The 19,687-nt window shown below is 53.3% G+C and overlaps 6 protein-coding genes across 7 annotated transcripts; 2 read left to right on the top strand and 4 right to left on the bottom strand.

Moving 5' to 3' along the window:
- Nucleotides 1–325: 325 nt before the first annotated feature.
- TrAtP1_006339 (uncharacterized protein) lies at nt 326–793 on the bottom strand (the record flags this gene model as incomplete). Its single annotated transcript, XM_066113079.1, has 1 exon — nt 326–793. The coding sequence occupies one exon, from the start codon at nt 791–793 to the stop codon at nt 326–328; it is 468 nt and encodes a 155-aa protein (XP_065969165.1).
- Nucleotides 794–854: 61 nt separating this feature from the next.
- Nucleotides 855–1,953, bottom strand: TrAtP1_006340 (uncharacterized protein; the record flags this gene model as incomplete). Its single annotated transcript, XM_014082960.2, has 2 exons — nt 855–1,151; nt 1,762–1,953. 2 exons carry the CDS (start codon nt 1,951–1,953, stop codon nt 855–857), a joined length of 489 nt encoding a protein of 162 aa, XP_013938435.2.
- Nucleotides 1,954–5,372: 3,419 nt separating this feature from the next.
- TrAtP1_006341 (uncharacterized protein) lies at nt 5,373–9,216 on the top strand. The gene is made up of 5 exons (XM_066113080.1): nt 5,373–6,305; nt 6,365–6,925; nt 7,078–7,257; nt 7,318–7,862; nt 7,922–9,216. The coding sequence occupies exons 1-5, from the start codon at nt 6,182–6,184 to the stop codon at nt 9,080–9,082; spliced, it is 2,571 nt and encodes an 856-aa protein (XP_065969166.1). The 5' UTR covers nt 5,373–6,181; the 3' UTR covers nt 9,083–9,216.
- A 2,637-nt stretch (nt 9,217–11,853) lies between these two features.
- Nucleotides 11,854–16,400, top strand: TrAtP1_006342 (uncharacterized protein). The gene is made up of 5 exons (XM_066113081.1): nt 11,854–13,355; nt 13,468–13,492; nt 13,783–13,861; nt 13,936–15,640; nt 15,695–16,400. Exons 1-5 carry the CDS (start codon nt 13,352–13,354, stop codon nt 15,733–15,735), a joined length of 1,854 nt encoding a protein of 617 aa, XP_065969167.1. The 5' UTR covers nt 11,854–13,351; the 3' UTR covers nt 15,736–16,400.
- A 115-nt stretch (nt 16,401–16,515) lies between these two features.
- On the bottom strand, nt 16,516–18,680 carry TrAtP1_006343 (uncharacterized protein). Of its 2 annotated transcripts, XM_066113082.1 has the most exons (3): nt 18,499–18,680; nt 18,343–18,391; nt 16,516–18,251 (listed from the first exon to the last, which is right to left on the bottom strand). In XM_066113082.1, the coding sequence occupies exons 1-3, from the start codon at nt 18,558–18,560 to the stop codon at nt 16,866–16,868; spliced, it is 1,497 nt and encodes a 498-aa protein (XP_065969168.1). In that variant the 5' UTR covers nt 18,561–18,680; the 3' UTR covers nt 16,516–16,865. The 2 variants fall into 2 exon arrangements, with proteins under 2 accessions (XP_065969168.1, XP_065969169.1); XM_066113083.1 differs by having other exon boundaries at nt 18,343–18,680.
- A 451-nt stretch (nt 18,681–19,131) lies between these two features.
- TrAtP1_006344 (uncharacterized protein) lies at nt 19,132–19,686 on the bottom strand (the record flags this gene model as incomplete). The annotated part of the gene is made up of 1 exon (XM_066113084.1): nt 19,132–19,686. One exon carries the CDS (start codon nt 19,684–19,686, stop codon nt 19,132–19,134), a length of 555 nt encoding a protein of 184 aa, XP_065969170.1.
- Between the last annotated feature and the right edge of the window lies 1 nt (nt 19,687).

Here is a 19,687-nt window from a genome sequence, read left to right on the forward strand (position 1 = left end):
GGCAAGTCTAGTAGATGGGAAGAGAACGAAAGCCAAAGACTAGAGAGCCCGCGGCATTCTCATGCAAGGTATCATGGTTCGAGTAAGAACCAGAAAGGAAAACCGAGAGCCAACTTGCTAAAAACAGAGGCGACAATCTTCTCCGCAATTCTGTAGTTGCGGTTTGTAGGTAACACAAGATGATGTAGAATAAGATGAGCGCGAATGAAGGGATTGCTCTTCCAGAAGCCCTTTCTCTCGTCGCTCGTGTCGAGACAGCTAGAGAAGCAATGGACGGCAGGAAGAGCAGCAGCTTAGGCTACTACAGCCGAAAAACGTTGGTTACTCAAGTGCTCTTAGTCTTCTTGCGTCCCGACTTCTTGGGCTCCTCCTTCTCAGGCTCGGCGGCCTTGGTCGATGTCCTCCTCCGCTTCTTATCCGGGCTGGCGGGCGCAGCGACCTTGGGCGTCTCTACCTCAGCGGCAGGGGTGGCAGTCTTGCGCTTGCGGGTGGAAGCGGGCTTCTTGGGGGTCTTGGCTGGGGCCTCCTCCTCATTCTCAGAGGGGGCGGCGGCGACCTGCTGCAGCTGCTCGGCAATAGCATCCTGGTCATTGACGGGGGCATCAGACTGAGCAGCGGCCTCCTTGAGCTCTGGCATGGGAATGTGGAAGTCTTCGGCGTACTTAAGCGCCTCCTCATCGCTCATGTTCTTGGCCAGGGGGTTGCCGTTCTTGTAGGAGTGAACACGGGCATTGTAGAGGCGCAGGTTGTACTGGTAGGCGTTATTCCAGCCCTGCTTCTCCTGAGGAGTCATGTGAGCCCATCGTCGCTGGCCCTCTTCCTGGACAGCGCCCTTGGGGGCATCGGCGCCAAGGTCATTGGCAATGATGGAGCGGGCGTGCTGCATGTAGAGGAAGTAGGGGGTCAGGGGGGCGCTTGGGGGCGTTGGGGTCGTGAGTGCGCTTCTTGCGCTCCTTCTTCTCCTCAACGAGGGGGGTCATGTCTGGGATGCCAGGCATCATAAGCTGGGCGGCGGCATTCTCAAAAGTGTTGAGGAGGTCGCCCTGGGGGCCCTCAGCGGTGCCCTCACCAAGCAGAAGGTTGGTCTGGCGAATGTAGTCATTGGTGAAGGACCTCAGCAGCTCCAGGATGGTGGTGAGTCTGCCAACAGCCTGGTTGATCTTGTTAGTAATGAGCTTCGAAAGATTTTGTTTTGCTGGGGAGCAAGAGAATATGACGGCAGCGGTCGGGATGAGCCAAGGCTGGAGCTAAAGCAAGGCCGCAGAGCTCTCTGGAGTGGAGAGCTATAGCTTGCAGGTTCCCACTAGGAAACAGCTCCAGGCGGCACGACTCGGCGAGACGCGGGGCTAGGCCAGCATCGAAATGTAAACAATTGAGGGGCTGGCAGCGCAGGTCGCGCGCGTTCGGTGAGGCGCAAAGAAAAAAAGGACTTGTGCAAAGGGAATTGTCTGTGCCTTTTCTCTTGTCCTCTTTGGCGAGAAACGAGGGTTCCACAGGCGGCAGAAGCGAGGCACATCGCCACACATTTTTTAGCCAAGAGACAAATCCCGGCTCGCTCGACGTCACTCCAGCTTGCCACTCGGCAGGAGCCCTCAAGAAAGAAATGGCAAGAGCGCACATGCAGTCCCTGGCGCTAGTGCGCGCGTTCTGTCTCCGCGTCTCTCGTGTCCATCCTTTTATCTCTCTTTGAAGTTGAAGATGCAGTGGGAGGTGGAATTGAGATATCAATCAGACCAGTTCAAGTAAAAGTCACAAACTCACCGAATCGCGCACGCGGAGGAAGCTGTCGTTGTCGACTACGCGCTGGGGCACGCCAGACACAACAGGCGCGGGAACTACTGCTGGGTGCAGGCCGCCGACGACGGGCGCGGGAACCATGGTGGGAGGAGGCACGACGGCAACGGGCAGGGCCTTGGCCTTTTCCTCGGCGGACTTCTTAGGCGGGCGAGGCATGGTGGATGATGACGATTTTGGTGGTTGCTAGTGGCGCGGTACTGCTGGAATTTTGGGCGCGTTGCTGTGCGGTGCGGTGCGCCTCTTGTAGCTTCTTGCTTTGCTGCTCTGTAGGGCTCAAAAAGGCAGATGCGCTGTTGCGATGTTCTGGCAAGAAAAAGCCGCTGGAAGCGATCTAAAGGATAGCGGGATGAGGGTGAAAAGTGGTGCGGCTTGGGGGGGATTGATGGGAGGGGAAGAGTGCTGAAGAACGGGGGAAAATAGAATTTCGGGGGTTGGGGATGGGTGGTGGGTGGTGCGCCCAATAAGTACCTGAGCCGGCAACCTTGGGTGCGCGCGCAATCAGCAAGTGGCAGCCGCAGCGGTCGATTTTTTTTCTTCTCTGGGCGCTCATTTTTTTTTTTTGGGCTGGCGCCCCTCCCAGCCCCCTCCCACACCCTCCAAGGCCAGGTGGTACTCCGCTATTTTTGCGGTGATTGATCGTGCTAACAGCACCCGCTGCGTTTTCTGGCGCGTACGCAGACAGTCGACTGGCTGCTTCGACTGGAAGCCGAAATCTCTGCACAGCCGCCAGGCTCCAGCCCAACCAGAGGCCCATCCCGCTCGCGCACTGATTTTACTTGAAGCAGCGGCTGCTTGCGCTGCTATTAATGGCCCTCTGTCCGAAAGACGGCCTTGCTGTGCCCTGCCCTGCTCTGATAGCGAGACCCCGCACTGCGCCCGTGGCCTGTTCCTCAGCACAGCAGCGAGGCCGCTGGACGCGCTGCGCTCTGGCCACTGGGACCTGTAGCCGGCCGCGGATATCCGCACGATAAACCGGCTGGGCGCCCTGCTGTAGTGCTTCAGCAGAGGCAGCCTCTCAGCCGTTGCGTTGCTCATGGCACGCTCAGCTTACTCGTTGGCATGGTGGAAGTTGACCTGAAAGCCAACTTGCTGCGTTGAGGCCATTGTCTGCCGACAGAGCACCTAACGCCTCCTGTGAATTTTCTGTCGCAGCACAGAGCCCATCTCCATCCGCGCCAAACCAGCGGCCAGAGCTTTCGACAGCAGCAGCCTACATCACGACAGCACCATGCAGCCTAGCAGCTATCAACAGGCCTGGCAGATCCAGCATAGCCCAGCCGCTATGCATCTCTGTGGGCGGTCAAGTCGCCCGCTCCACCTGCACCTTCTTTCCTCTTCGCTGGACTTTTTCTCTCGTCCGGACACACATCATTTTATACAGAGCACTTCGTACTTTGTGCGTACTCTCCTATTATTTCCGATGCAAGGCCATTTCATATTGTGATCGTGTCACATGATGCTGCCGTCGTTGTTGGTTTTTGAATGCGCCATGTTGTCTAGATAGGTTTGCTGCGCGCCTTGTGCTGGTTTTTCGCTGCCGGCGTGTCCATTACTGACCCTCTGGAGCCGCCTGTTCTCGAGCTTGGTGGTCCAGCAATACCTGCCGGCTACCTTCTGAAATGCCCCCCGAGATGGCGTTCACTCTCTGGAGATTGATCTCAGCCAGTGCTGGGGGCAATCCCGTTGATCGAGTCTGCACGGTTACACTGGGACGGACAGCACCCGACAGGCCAATTGAAGCCCAAGAATGCTAGCGGTCATCGGGGGTCTCTGGCGCCGCGGCGTACGTGGCGTACATCTCAGCACGATGATGAATGCCCCTCATCACTGGAGTTTCAGCGCCTAAAAGCGGCAAGTCGCTGCAACTGAGCAGACCGCTGTCTGGTGTTTACCGCTGGCTGGGCTCGCTGATCCAGATGTCAGCGGGCGATGGGCGAGGACTGAAAGCTGCACGGCTGGAATCAAATCAGCCAGCGAGCGAGCCCTTGGAAATGCCTTGGGCGCTCGCTCTTGCCTTGCGCCCTGCACAGGCTTACCCCGCCTCTGGGGCACCTGATCGTCCGACTCACTCGTTGAGTCGTGCCTTCCTTCTCTGTGGTCCAAGTCAATGATGTTTCCGCTGGCTGAAAAGGAGTTCTTGCACTGTAAAATGCGAGAGGGCACCGGCAATTAACACTGAGCTGTGCTCTCATAGACACACGTAGCTAAGAAAGCTGCCACGAGGTAAAATAGATTGCACGCTGGAGTGAAAACGCGCCTGTAGATGGACTTAATCAGTCCATTGATACCACCAATTCCATCCAGCCTGAGCAGCTCGGAAGCTCTATGACGACGCTGCTCGAAAGCCCGTAGCACATCTACCGAGGACATGTAAGCACCAGTCTGGCAGCGCAGGCTTTGAGACAGCAGCATCCTCGCCAGATCAGCGCGTGCATCCAATCGAGATCTGACCAGCGGGTGGCAGGGCTAGAAATGCCATCCATCAGTCTCTTATTTCATTCTTCTTATGTTCCAACAACGCTGATTGCTCGTTAAGTGATTGCTTCAGCACCTAGAATCTACCGTTTATCAGGCTCTTGTCGGGCAGTAACTGACGGGCTGTTCAGCATCAGCTGGTGCGTTTCTGCATCCATGTAGGCACTTGGCTGCGGGCATGTGGCAGTTCTCAGCAGCTTCAGTGCTCGTATTGATGGTCTCAGCTGTCATCAAGCCTGCATAGAGCGCGTTGATCTGGATGTATTAGCTAGCACCGTCTTTTCAGCGGTAGCCTCAGCTGTTCGCAGCTCTCGCGTTTACATACCTGCCACAGTGAAGCACTTCTCCTAGGGCGGTCTTGCCATCACTCGTCATCATGGCTCCTGTTCTATTCTTTTACAGATGCGTGAGAGATCATCTTCCTACCATGTACCCGGGTACTCATAACAGACGATAACAGACGAAGCATGTAGGTGTTAGTATCCAAGATCTGATCTTTGTGGACAGAACAAGAGCATCGAGCTTAGTGTTATGCTTAGGCACTTACTGCTACTAGGTTCTTTCATCCGAACGATGCAATGAGCCAGATAGAATCAAACACAGCGGTATAGCAGTCATTGCGGTGCCAAAAAGACAACAAGCAGTCTTGACAGACCCTTAAGGCTGTGGCTTGCGTCAATAAGAATTGTGCCTCATTATTACACGTACAGTCTGTAGCTGCTCAAGCAGATGGTTCCTTTCTCTTTGTGTCCTTACGATCTTGATTGCGGTTGTTGAAGACTTTTTAGCTGACCGCGTATCATTCTCTGTTTGATGCGCTGTGTATCACACACTCACCCTACTTTGCTAGCAAGCTGCCGGACAGCTCTTTAATCTACAGGTTTCAGCATCGTAGTGGGCACGCGATGCGGCGCCACAAACCAGCTAAAGGGAAGTCGGATTTTATAGCGGGGGGTTATGAAACGGCAGCAACATGCAGTCAGCCAGAGCTTGAGGCGAGAGTGTGGGAGGATGAATCATCAGGCCTACGGTACACGGGCCATCAGGCAATATCGTTCTCAGCTCAGCTCAGCTCAGCCTTGTCATCTCCAGCCTCCATCTGCGAATGCCTCGCTAGAAGCTCTCCGTCTTGGACGGCATCTGCAACGCGTCCAAGCGTTCAGTGTTGTCGTTTTAAAAACAAAGTATCAAGTAACCTTACCGCCGTCCCACCGCCGCCGCCACTCAAACTGCGCTTCCATCATGCATCAAAGCACGACCCCTGGCCGGAAGAGATAGCGTCTGCCACAAGCGCGGCCAGGTACCTGCGGTTTGTACGTACTAGCAGTACTGTATGCCGATTTCTCCAGGCGCACAGATATCTTCATCCCCCACCGGTGCACAGATATCTTCATTCCCCACCAGCGCACAAGCCCGTCTCAAGTGTGCCGGCACCGTTTCCTCTGCCCCTTGCAACATGATTTCATCTGTCCACGGCTGGCCATTCATGTCCCACGATGCTCGCCAAGACTCCAGCGGTTTCCGGGGCCTGGCGCTCCTGGTTGGGCCCCGGAGCATATGCCAAGACCTGCTCTGACGGCTGATCCAGCTGCCGATTGGGCGAGCTTCGTGGTCCGGTGCTATTACCAGACGAAATGCCCCTCCATAACGCCCCTCCTTCGTCCGTTTTTCGTCTCCTCCGCCTAGGATCTGTTCTCTTTAGAAGTCTGATTATTCCCTCTTATTTGTCTTCTTCTCTTTCTCTTCTCCTCCTCTCCTATTTTTCCTGCTGAAGCTTGTACCAAAACAGCTTGCGTTATACAGCCTACATATCTGGTATCTATATCTATCTTACTTTAACAGCAACAAGCTGAGTACGACATTCCACCGACATCGAATAGTCAGGCCGTGGCTTTCAAGGAGTGACACGATGATCGACTTTAGAGCGCCTGGCTTCCTCTTGGGGCTGGTGCTCCTTGTTTGCTTGGTTCAGCCGGCAGCAGCTTTCGGCGCCGGTAACATTGCATCCATCTCCAAGGTTGAGGGCCAGAACTGTACGTCGTCCCCCTGGAGTGCTTCCAGCCTTTCGTAAAGCTAATTGCAACATCTACAGGGCGACACGGTGACATCGAAGATGCGCTGCTCACCCTGGCCATGGCTCATGCCATCAAGGGCGGCCAGAAGTTCAACAAGCGAACCGTCTCCCGAGTGTACTTTGGCAACTGGCTGCGTGACTACTCCCAAGCCATCGATGTTGCCACCGTCAAGATGGTGTCTGCCGAGGCTATCCGACTGCTTCTTTGTGTTCTCGGCTTCATGTCGTTTGGCTACGGCTCTGGAGAGTTCGAGGTCACGGCCGAACGTCTCGGGTGCTATCGTCCCGAAGACCACATTGATAACCCCAAGGGCTACGCAGAGGGTGAAGATGCCCGCGATTATGATCCCCGCCTGAGAGGCCCCATTAATGAGGAGACCGAGCTTGCTATCGACCCGAAAACTGGCATGAAAAACTATATTGCCAACGAGCGAGTCGGTATTATGACTTCGGCCAGACATGTGCGTCTTCTATTCGGTCGCTGTATCGAGCTGGCTCGCGAATACAAGCACTCGGGAAGCAAGCCAGAGCTCTACGAAGCACTCCGATTGATGGGAACCGGTCTTCACTGTCTAGAAGGTGAGCATAAGCCATAATCAAGAGAGCAACCTCATTTGTTTGACATAATAATGCATGGCCAAATACATAGCCTGCAGGCTATCCGTGCCAACTTACCCCTTTTCACTCCAAGGAGAAAAAAGCCGATAGCTAATATTGTTGCAAATAAATAGATTTCTTCGCTCACAGCAACTACACCGAGCTTGCGCTTATTGAAATGGGCGAGCGCGAAATCTTTCCCCATGTTGGCCGCAACACTCGGATTCAACTGGAGGGTGCCCGCCATTCGGTTTATCCTATCGTAACTGGTACATTCGGAGGCGTGGATTTCCTCCACTCTGTCACTGGAGAAGGTAGGCGCGGATTCAAGTCCTCACCATAATTTGGTATCATCATAACTAACGCTTTGCCAGTATCCGATAAGTTGACCCAGAATGAGATTGAGGAGCTTGAGGGAGCACTCAACGAAGGCAAGATGGGAGATACTAGCCTTCTTCAAACTCTCCTCAGCAAGCTTCCCCCCGGCATCCTCCCGGGAAGCAATCAGGGAGACAAGCTCGATGAGATCCAGTCGAATGCAGCCGCCGCCCAAGAAGAACACCAGCCAGTCTCTCCAAAGGATACCGAAGAATTCACCATGTATATCCAAAACATTTTCAGGGCGATCATGCCCGCCATTGAATTCCACGATAGCATCATGAAGAGCATTAGCTCTGCGGTTGAGAGAATCCCTATCCTCCCCAAGATTATCGAACAATTGGAGGAGCAGCTGTCTGTCTTCGTCTTCTCCATCATCGCACCCTTTATTGTGCCCCTGATTCACCAGATCAAGAACGAACTATCAACGGGATCTCTCGAAATCATCGAGAGCAGCCAGAAAGAGCAGCATGTCGTTTTCAACGACAAAGACTCTTCTAACCCTACCCATTCAATGCTCTCCAAGGATCATTTCTCCAACGTAATTCTCATCTGTGTATCTATCTAGGGACAACTCATCGGTTGCTGACACTTATACAGATTCTCAACGAGATTGCCGGCCGAAGTGCCGCCAAAATGCTCCACTGGGTTGTGCCACAGCTTATGCAAGCCATTGATGACGATTCTGTCGATGTCAACCGTATGTTGGATCGCATTGTCGAAGGTGTTATGCACCACCCCGCTCAGCGTGAGATGGGTGAAGATGGTGCCTCCGAGGCGCGGCAGCTCATCTTTGCGACCGTAGAAGAGTGGTGGAACGACTTGGCCGGGGAACAGCAAGACTACCGCCGCAAGCTCTCCTCCGAAGGTGTCTTGAATGGCGAGAACCACAAGGAGGGTGTCAACGATACTGGTCATGGTTGCGGTAAGCTGAAGATGCGCAAGGAATTCCAGCCCCAGGGTGGCATTGAAGACGAGATTGCCGGCGCTGCTGCAACAGCCATCTTCTCGGGCGCTACGGGTGCCCTGTCCGGATTTGTATCTCAGAACACCGGTGTCGACTTTGGTTCTTCCCAGCATCAAGGGTCGGGCGGAGACGATGGTATCGGTGGTCTCATCAGCGGCTTAGCTGGTAATCTTCTAGGTGGTGCCTTTGAACAGGGGTCCACCAACAGAGAAACCAGTCGTGAATATGGAGAAGACGGCTCCTACACGCAGCGTCAGACGGAGTATGGCCAGCAAGGGGATCGATACGGCCAAGCCCAGTGCACTCAGACCTATCGTCCCGACGGTGGACGTGAAACTGAGTACCAACGCTACGAGCAACAGGATTCTTCATACGGAAACCGAGGGTATGGAAGCTCTGGCTATGAGGAGAGGAGAGAGACTCATGAGAGCTCTTATGAGACACATGAGCGTCGCACCGAACGCTACGAATACACTCAGTCTACAGAGGAAAGCTACGGCCATAGTGAGCGTAGAAGCGAGAGCAGGGGTTCTAACAGATCTCGCGATCACCACCGCCATCATAGCCACAGCCATCACAGGAGCCGCGATGAATCAGACTCCTACGAGAGGCGCGAGGATGACTACGAATCTGGCTATGGTCGCCAGCAAGATAGCTACGAGCGTCAGGAGGAGCGCTATGGTGACGACTACCGCGAGAGCAGACATCATCGCCGCAACGATGACGATGAAGAGAATGATGATGAGTACAAGATCCGCGATCACGGTGGCAACAGCGGCGGCTACAGATTCTAGATGGGTCTGGTTTTCGCTCCTCTGTGTCGGATAGTGTGGGGAAGAAAGGGGTGACTTGTGGTGTGGTGGAAGATGAAAAGTAGAATATGCTAGCAGACGGCATAGACAGAAAAATATACCCATTTTGAGAGAAACAATAATGCAATTCGATGAAGATGTGAGCTATAATTGATTTATTTTGAATACGACCACTAGTAAGTAGTATAGATCCAGCCGTTACCCTGGACAGAGGCTGGTCTGGGCTAGAGTAGACGGCGCGTATACGAGATGCTAGTGAAGATCGAGTCCATCCCACGAGATGATTCTATAAATAAAATAAAGCTTGCTTCCAACTCAATCCTCTTTGTAAGGATTCGCACCAAGGACAGTAAGAATTGAGTTGAGTTGATAACTGGGATTGCACAGCAGCAGTGGAGTACGGCATATCGTTAGATCTGCAGAAAGTGGACTGATTATGACCGCGGGACTATGGGTCTCTTTACAAGCGCAGCCTTCAGAAGAAGAAAAAAAAACCCTTTACGCAGCGGCTATCTCTGTAGATAAGGCCAGCCACGGCAATCCAAGTGAAGATCATGGAGAGTTTTGTAGCGAATAATACGAAGGATTCGCCTTGTTTGCCGGGGTGGCTTGCTCCACATGTGCTCTTTGGCAGGGCGATACGTTGATTTTGCAGAATCCCGGTGGCTTGCATTAGATTATAGAGGTAGGACGGGAGCCTGAGACAGAAGCTGGATCGGAAAACCAGCCCAGATGGAAATAGATATTGTAGCAAAGCTCAGCTGTTTTGTATGGCTTTCTTCTTCTCCTTGCATACATGTACTGTACATGCGGGATCTCCCAAATGTACCGGTACCACTGCAAATCTCCCTTTGCTGTAGTGCCGTCGGAAGAATCCACCGCCGATTCGAAGCCCGCGCGCCTCTTACTTAGTTCTCCCGCTCATGGAAGAATCTCATTGGGGGCCAGCAATAGGCAGCTTGTGTTCGAGGACACCCTCAGCGAGCACTTTTTTTTGTGGTGCTTTTTTTTTGGTGCGAGAGTCGATTCTACCTCTTACTTTGTGGCGGGATGAAGCTGAGGATTTTGGTGAAATGCGGGGAATGTATCGCAGTTGTCAGGTGGCAGCCCAGTGTACGAGCATACAAGGACGACGTTCCAAGGATACATGTACTGAGGATGCAGCACGAGTGACGACATGAACAAATCAATACTTTTACGAGTTGATTACCGGCCTTTTCTACGTGGCCTACGGTATGAAATGGCCTCCTACCTGTCCTTTTTTCTTCCTCCCCTTCTTCTGCTCTGCTTTTGCTCTTGAAGAGAGTACCACGGACACACCCACGGCTGGCTGAGCACATCCCGGCCAATGGGCAGCAGCTCGTGCTACACAAAATAATGGTCGGGAGGGAAAGACAAGCTTTTCTGTCGCCATCCGATTCGCCGATGTCTGACACGTCGTCGGGACCGAGAGCGAGTCGCGGCGCTTCTCTGGTTATGCAGGGCGGCCGAGATGGCTGCGAGCTGTTGCTGCTAGCAAAAGATGCCCAGGCAAGACCAGGCAGGTAAGTATTTGAACCGCTAGCGCAGGTTTGACGGCGTAATATAGGTGTATGGTAGCTGAATAGAAGAACCGAAGAAGCCGGGAGATGAGCTGGAGCTGGGCGGCCTTGAGAAAAACACTCTTGGGCTTGGGATATGAGACCGACGACTTGGATTGACTGATGGACCTGGACAGATAAAAGGCCAGCCAAGTAAAATCCACCTGTCGGATTATATCCGCGGCATTTCCTTGTGATGTGCGTTTTGAAACAACCAGACGAGATACTATCGTCGACAGAGGGCCTTTGAGGTGCATGCAATAAACAGGCTCTGCTGCCTGGCTGCCCCTCCCTCCTGTTTCCCCGGGCCATCGTCCACCGCAGCCTCGATCGTTCCAGAGGGTCGACAGAAGACAAGGATGGACCATCCCAGGATTAGCGCCAGGGCCCAAATGGCAGAAAAGCTGCTCTGGGGCTACATGTAGGCCTACTTATTCCGAGATGCTGCTACTGTAACCCGGAGGCTAACTATCCCCATCTCCCGGCCCCATTGGTGTTTCGAATTAGCTTTTTGGGCTCCCCCTAGCAGCCGTTTCTTGTTTTTCTCTTTTTTGGGCCGTCGCTCTGCCAAGTTTGATGGGTGAGGTGATGAGAGCGGATACTGCTGCTGCTTGGTACCACGTATCGGGATTCGGGAAAGCCGACCAAGCCGCGAGGGCTGGCGTTGATACTGTGCACGTCTAGTGCTGGCAGTAGGCAGTGTCGTAGTACGCATGTGAGAGATGGCATGATATTTACATGTGCCTGGTGGTGATTAGACGGAAGGGGCCTGTGTTTGGTGTAACCACGGCTTGATGGTACCTAGGTGATGTGATGTTGTCGATTTGATGGAGTTGAGCGCCGCCAAGCTTTATGCACGCGGCAGATTAAACTAGCAGTGCCGTTGACCTCTTAATAAGCCCACCTAGATATCATCTCCTACAGGCTGTTAAGGCGATTGCCAAGAGACGTTCCTCTGCAACCTCTGATCGGCCACTTGTGCATGCAGGCGCGATGCTCTTGGTGCTTGGCACAGAGTCTTATTGCCAATAATGCATATGCAGTGCCTGTACGGCTTGTGATGCGCAATTCAATGGCTGTAGCACCCGAGTTTATTTCACCTACTAGCTTCTTTCATCTCGGAGTGCATGAAATGCAAATACTTGAGTATTAGGTACCTTTATGTATCTAGGTTGGCACACACGAAGTACGCATGATATTCCCGTCCATGCTTTGTGCTCGCACATGGCTCTGTATCCCTCCTCTTGCCATTTAGCGCCTTTACATGCTGTCAAGCCAAACAATATTTGTGATTCAAGTCTAGCTCCTGTCCACCCTTTAGTCCGAGATTTGACAATGACTCTAGATGTCGTTTGATTTTGTGAAAAACGCATACTGCTTGTGACACCATGGCTGATGGCCATATAGAGGTATGATACGTTACCATATGCAGCCACCGGCTCCTCCATGTCTGGCCGAATGGAATTCTGATATCGATACCTTATTGACGTATACAAAGTTGTACCTTGTATCAACATACAGCATACATGTCTCAGACACATATGCCATAGCACAAGCTCAGCCTTGTTCAGGCGGCACAAGACGGTCGTGTGTGTCATGGCTCCCGACTCGCTCACCCTCCCTGTCTCTCGGACGCGGCAGACGGGAACAATTTCCTGTTGATGCCCGTTCCCGCTTACCCTCTTGCAGATGCGCTCTGTCATGGGTAGCCGTGGTTTCGCCTAACCGGCTTCCCTCCTGGAGCACGCGAGCCTCGAACCACACACGAGAAGAGATGGAAGAGGTTGCAGAAGGCATGCATATGAGAGTTGATTATCCAACTTAGGACCTCATCCATGGATTGCAAGACTACCTACCAGCTCCAGCACTCCATATCACTGTCCGTTCTATTGGTTGTACCTGTACGACGCCGGGAAGTCTCTCGCGTGCAAACAAGCACCCGGTCGACATTAATAAGAGACCTGCCGCTGCCGCTGCTCCACGCCTCTCGCTGGCTTCCGGTTTACCGTCCAGCCGCCCCGCCTTGGCCTCCACCAGACCAGCGCTTGTGTGTCTCGTCTCAGTCCTTCTCAGAGCCCGTGCGTGCTCGTCTCTTGCCTGCCACCACCGTAGCGGTACATACAAGCTTCGACTTGATAGCTGTAATCTGCGAAAGACAGTACGTGTATCCGGTGGCTGATGGTGGCTTGTCGCGGCTCATCAAACGCCCAATCTCGCACCACGGACTTCACTGCTGGCGCCCATCGTACTCCGGCCGGCAGCACTACATGCACTAACAAGCCACCTGCAGCGCGCTGTAAGGGCGTCCACCGGGCCTAACCCGCTGCCACCACCGCGTACAGGTACCGCTACCTGCGCCGCTTATCCCTGGCCTACTACTTTTTAGCACCAGCCTGCTGTGCCGTACTTCCAGCACCTCTTTTTCTCTCGCCAGTCCTGTCGCTCCCGTCTTCCTGATCTCGACTCGCCCTGTGGCCCCCCCCCTACGCCGGCTCGTTTTATGGTGCTCGCCTCCCGCTTCTCTTCGCTGGACCAGACCAAACCATCAACCTCCAACTTCGGTCCCGTCCCAGCGTTTCCAACGTCGCCTTCGCCTCGCCGCCCGCGCCCGCCGTCGCACCGCCGGTTTCCTTCTATATCATGACCTCAGCGATGTCTATGGGCTAGAAGAATGTGTGAGTCTCTGCTCGCCTCCCGTCCCGAGCCGCTGCTGAACACCGTCCTGCAGCGGCCAAGCCTGCCCCTACGTGACCCCAGTCTTGGCGGCCGGCAACTGACGTCTCACAGCGCTCTCCGAGATTCGAAATGTCGTGTATGTTGCTCCAAGAAGACGGTGCTCGCTGTTTGCTTGTTTGTTCCCGCCGCTGCCGTCGCCCTCTGCGAGTCTGCGCCAATGTCGCTGCTGGCTTGCCGTCGTCGCCATGCCATTGGCGCCTCATCGCCGCTGAGGGCTCCCTCCACCCGTGACTGCGGAGCGCTGCTTTGACGTTTGCTCGCATGATCACGATTGCCCTCTTCCTCTGCGATCGCCGGCACTTTTACCTTTGTTTCTGCTGTCGCATTTGCGTCTGCGTCTGCGGCTAGGTACTGACGGCTTGACAGGCTTCTCTTCAGTAATCCGGTCTGGGGTGGTGCTACAACCGTGCCCACCACCATTATCAGAAACATCACAGCGCTCTCCGTGCGTCCATCTCCCCTCCGTCTGTCTTGATAACCGCCTCTAGAAAGTGCCGCTGACATTGCCCATCTCAACAGAGTCAGATAGCATACGAGGAGCGCATCGATAGCAACATTACCACGTTAACGACGACCAATGCCGACACCCTCAATGGGGTCATACAAGGCCTATTATACGTTCCCGAAATAACCCGCATGCCCTCCTGCGACGCCCAGCAGTACGACTTTATCCCCAGGAATGTTACTCGCCGCTCCAACCTCCCTCCCACAAACTACAATCTCATAGCTCTTGCTCCCTGGTTCAGCATAGACTGCACTGTAGCCTACCTCGCATCCGCCCGCTCCGATCCCATCCGTGCCTTTATTTTTTACAAGCCAAACAATTCGTCAAACAAACCCCAGGACGTCGACTCCCCCGTCTGGAACCTCGACGATGATGGCGCGTGGAGGAATCAAAACCAGTATCCCGTCTTTGCCGTCTCGGGTCTCGAGGGCCAGAAAATGATGACTCAACTCAGCTACTACTCGGGGACCGTTGACCAGATACCCCATGGCCAGGAGATTGCGCAACTCTACGGACCTAATCCGAAAGATTACGTTCGAATATGGACCGAGCTGACCATGAAGAACCCCGCCAATATTCCCGCTCTGTGGATATTTTTCCTCATCGTCATCAGTGCTTTGCTGGCCATCATCGGTGGAATTTCGCTCACCATGCATCTGATTCAGAGGCGACGCCGCCACTCGCTGAGACGTCGCGTTGAATCCGGCGAGGTTGATCTGGAAGCGATGGGTATAAAGCGGTTGACCGTACCGTACACACACGTCAAGTCGTTCCCGCTCTTCACCTATAACCAAGACCCGGATTTGCTCGACAGCCCGCCAACGCCCTCGTCCCCCGGCCCTCGCGGGAAAACGAGGAGAAGCCGCAGACATGACCGAGTCGCTCCTAGTGATGTTATATCTCCCAGTGAGCAGAGCGTTCGCAGCACACGGAGCGTGCGAAGCAAGAGGTCGAGTATAACAGGGTCCGATACTACCGCCACCAACTTCCAGCCCAATTGCCACATATGTCTAGATCGCTTTGAACATCGTGTTACCATCATCAAAGAACTCACTTGCGGCCACATATTTCATCCCGACTGCATAGAAGAATACCTTCTCGAAAACAGCTCATTATGCCCAATGTGCAAGTACTGCTTGCTGCCTCGCGGATACTGCCCTCCCATCACCAACGGAATGGTTCGTCGCGAACGTGCCCTACGGAAACTGCGAGGAAGAGTTGACTTGGACGCTTCCTCTCTGGAATCTGGCGAGAACAAATTCAAGGGCTGGACAAAGAAAATATTCCACTTGCAGCACAACGCAGCTCCGCCCAATGTCCCTCTGACGCCGATCAAGGGCAATAAGCCTGATAGAGATGCTTCTGGGAAGAAAATATCCACATCTACAGAGCAGCCTGTTGCGGAAACTGAAGCTGCTAGAGCAATACCATTAACGCCGTCTGGAACGACCATTATGGAAATATCCGAATCCGAAGAGGATGCAGTCGGAGAGACAACAGCCACTGTAACGCAGAATCCGGCGCCGACAACTCGGACAAAGACCCGCAAGCCTCAACCTCGCGCTTTGAGATTGTTGCCCACGGCTCCAGAGGGCGTTGAGCTGGTAGTGGCACAGCGTGCCGGAGGACACAGCCCTTCGTCGTTTGCACGAGAGCGTATGCGGGAGATTGCAAGCCAGAATGCGCCATTCGAGGACCCGGACTTGAGGCGCCCCAAATGTGAGTTATATGCTTTGCCTTGCCTCTTTCGCAGATTTTACTAACAATGACAAGGGCGACGCGTCGTTTCGAGTGTCTTTCCTGGATTCACATGAGCGTGCACTTCTATGTCTCTCTAACTTTATGAGCTATGTTCTCACCGTTTCCTCAAGAAATAGCATGGCGCCGGCGTTTTATTCCCTATGGGATTCTTTTCTTTTCTTAATCTTTTCTTTTGCATCGCCGCGGGGATACTTTTATCTGAATACAGCGGAGTCAAGGCAGGCGGAGTTGGAATATTGGAAACGGACATGTCGTTTTATCCCTCTTATGGTTGACACAAGACCACCGCTTCTCTCAAAAGTCTCTCGCCGCCATCGAGCGGCTACACAAGAGGAACTGTTTACAACAGCGCTACGGCGAAGCTTATACCAAATTACGATGCAATGCACCCTTCATCTAGATTCTTCGGTATGAAGAAATACCACGATATAGAGGCTCAAAGTACTTCTGGTACATTATAATACTGGGGGGGGCTTATAGGAGGGACGACTAGGCGTTTGGAAGAGGGCGTTTTAAACCAAAGGATTGTTTGGTTGGTTCGACCACTGGGATCTGGAAAAAAGTGATTTTGTTTTTGTTTGGGCAGGATCTGAAGGGGCTATATGAGATATATGTATCTATAGGAGGCTGAGGCGGCGGCTGTCTTTTTTTCACATGCACTTTTTGCATATTGCTTGATTGTCTATTTGTAATAGAGTGAAATGTGACGTTTACTTTTATGTGTGTCTGCATGTGTCATAAACTATAATGTGTTGCTTTTGTAGCTGTTTTATCTGTGTTGTATGTAAGTAAAGCAAGCACTAGTTGAGCCTGCAACTTGAATTTAAAAGATGTTAGAAAAGAAAGGTATAAGAAATATCCCATAATAGTCAATTCCCGCGTCCGTAGTCCTAAATAGATATGACTCTAATTATACATGAATTCAAGATTTGCTGCCGTAAAGACGCCTCTCCTGTGTCTGTCAAGAACCACAGGAGGTAATGATTTTTTTTTTTTCCTCTTGGTATATATGTTTTCCGCATCCTGTGATGACATCCAGATACGTTGTGCATTCGTATGCCCTCCTTCCCTATGGCTTTGCGCGTTATGAAAGAAATGGATATCATAATGTAAATATATCCCCTGTCTCTAAAGAGATACAGAGAGATGAAGAGGAAAAGCAGACTCTTTATCCTTGATGCCTTTAGTCCGTTGACTCTTCCTTGGCTTCATCCTCTTTGCTTTCGCCCTTATCTTTCTGTTCTGCAGAGTCCGGCTCCTTCTCAGCTGACAGAGTCATTTGTGTATCCCTATCGCTGCTCGGGTCCTCCTTCACCTTCTTCGCCACGACGTCGTCCTCTAAATCGTCTTCCGCCTCGCGCTTGGAGCTTACGCTCTCGGCGCCGGGGCTCTTTGCCCGCTCAGAAGAAGCAGCAGGCTCGTCGGTTGTGCTCTTCTCTTCACCCGTCGCGGAGGATTCGCTTTTCTCATCCACATGTTTGCGGCCCACCGCCGCCTCGAGATCGATGCCCTCCATCTCGACACCGTCTTCTCCCATGAGGCTGGTAGTTTCAGACTGAGGGCCGGTGTCGCCAATTCCTATTTCATCCGGGCCTCTCGCGTGGGGCGCTTCTTCGTCATCGTCATCGCCCATGGGTTGGTCTTCCGAAGCCTCGGATTGCTCGCCTTCGCCCATGTCATTGGACTTGGTGAGCTGAGTGACGGGAACGATGCCGGCTCTCTGCTCCTGCCTAAGTAGCTCTCCCTGTGTGACGCCCCTAGAATGCCCCATGGATGGCACGCCGTTGATGCTCACAGAAACAGTCTCGATGCTGCCCACCCCATTAGGGCCTTCGATAGTCTCGGTGCTTTCGCTGTGAATCTGCGCACCAACCGGTGCTTCGATGGCGGTCTCCGGAGGCGGCGTGCCCCTCGTCAACCATGGAATCGGAGTCAATAGTGCTCCTCCTAGGGCCTCATCGGACCCAACCGCCACGGACGTAGGGTTGCTCCAAGAGACAGCCAAGGCCGGATCGTTGGGCTCATCGCCGTTGAGCTGGATCGCCGACATGTCGGGAATCGGCGGCGGCAGCGGATACGTATTCGTGCCCGACGTCACGGCCGACACTCTGTCCAGGGCATGCAGATACGACGCCAAGGCCTTGTAGTGCGCGCGCGGATACAGAATCAGCTCTGCGATTCTCTGGATCGTGTGCGGCGGATATGACTTGAAGCTCCCGATGTGGCTCTTGATCTCGCCGACCATGTCTGCCAGCTGCTTCGGCAGGACATCGTCGGACTGCTCCTCGCTTCGCGACGGGGATTGTGGTGAGGACCGTGAGGACGGTGCTGGCGGCGCTGGCGGCGGCGGCTGAGACGCAGCGACGGGTTCTGTTTCGTCCGTGGATGGCGGTTGCTCGCCTACAGGCGCATTCTCGTTCTCATTCTCATTCTCATTCTCCTTGTTGGCGTCTTCAAAGGAGCGCTCAGCCGGCGATGACGACAGCGGGGAGAGGGCTCTTGTGTCTAGGAGCCGGGGGTGCGGCAGAGGAGGAGGAAGCTTGGGGATGGGAAACTCGTCGCGTGCGATCTGATGGGAGTTCCAGATGTCGAGTCAGTGATTTCTGCTTTCAATTGAAGGACGTCGCATGATGCCGTAGGCCACTGAGCGGGAAACGCACTTTATCTAACCGGGAGAGGATCTCGTCGCGCAAGGCCGGCCATGCTTCTCTGCAGACAAAAAAAAAAGAGGCACGGTTAGCAAAAAAGGCACCATCAGAGCTGCTGCCATTCAGGCCGTTATCTGCTGGACGGGATGGAAATGATGCGCCACGTACGACTCGACGAGCTCTCCGGCAGCAGTCTTGCCGAGCAAGTCATTATCGCTGTCCACCTCCATGGGCAAGGAAAAGCAATTTGCGGGCGGGCACGCGACGCCTTTTTTGTGCCTTGGGCGTGTTTTTTTTTTCTGGTTGGTGATGATGATGCTTTCCGAAGAGGCGCGGCTGCTACAAGTATAATGGATGCAGGCCCTAGAGGAGGTACCGTGTACCGTCTGGAGCTTTTTGCAAGGTACCGGGCCAGGAATTAGTGCTGGTGGGGTTGGCAGAGCAGATGCACGATCCTTGCTAGCCTGTGACTTGATCGCTATGATGGTCACATGTGAAGTCTTACATGCCTTGATTCTGTAGAGGTGAAGTAATATAGCAAAAGTTGTTTTTGAGTCTTTACTGTCTATCGAATCTACTGTTGATATGCATCGAGATGGCATATTGATACTGACTCAGATGCACAAACAAGACTATTTCATCCACTGGTGGATGCTGCTATATCGACTGTTAATTCGTGATTACAAGTCGACATCATAACGACGACTATTGTTTATAATCTCTAAGCTAGATCTCCTCTCAGTTACAGACTCAGAGGGATCAAGTATACTTCTTTTAGAATACATCTCTTAGACACCAACTTTATTCACTGCTATCCTCTTCCTCGGAGCCAGCATCACCAACCACAGCCTCATCTTGCGCCGTCGCATCTTCATATACAACCACTTCTTCCTCTTGCACAGCCTCTTCATATACAGCCACTTCTTCCTCTTGCACAGTCTCTTCATACACAACCACTTCTTCCTCCTGCACAGTCTCTTCTCCATCTTGAATCGGCAAACCTTCATCCCATATCACCACCTCCTCTGCTTCGGCACCATCAACAAACAAGTCAATAACTTCCGTATTCGGCTCCGTACCCTCCTCCTCGTCACCAAGCTGCTCCAGCGCAATCTCCAGCTCGCTCGCTTCATCCTCTGGCTTGGACGGATCGCGGTACTTCTCAATGAGCGCATTCGTCCTGTGTCCAAGAACCTCAATCTTCTTCAAATTCTTCTCCACCACTTCCTTTCGCGACTGCGCATCCTCCCAGATGAGAATCGGACCTTTTGCAGAGGCCATGAAGCCGTCGGATAAAGCCTTCAGATGCTTTATATTCGCCAGCGTCTTGTTGAAAACCTCCACCGTCTCCGCCATA

The sequence above is a fragment of the Trichoderma atroviride genome, chromosome 3 (assembly GCF_020647795.1).
Source record: "Trichoderma atroviride chromosome 3, complete sequence".
Taxonomy (NCBI): domain Eukaryota; kingdom Fungi; phylum Ascomycota; class Sordariomycetes; order Hypocreales; family Hypocreaceae; genus Trichoderma; species Trichoderma atroviride.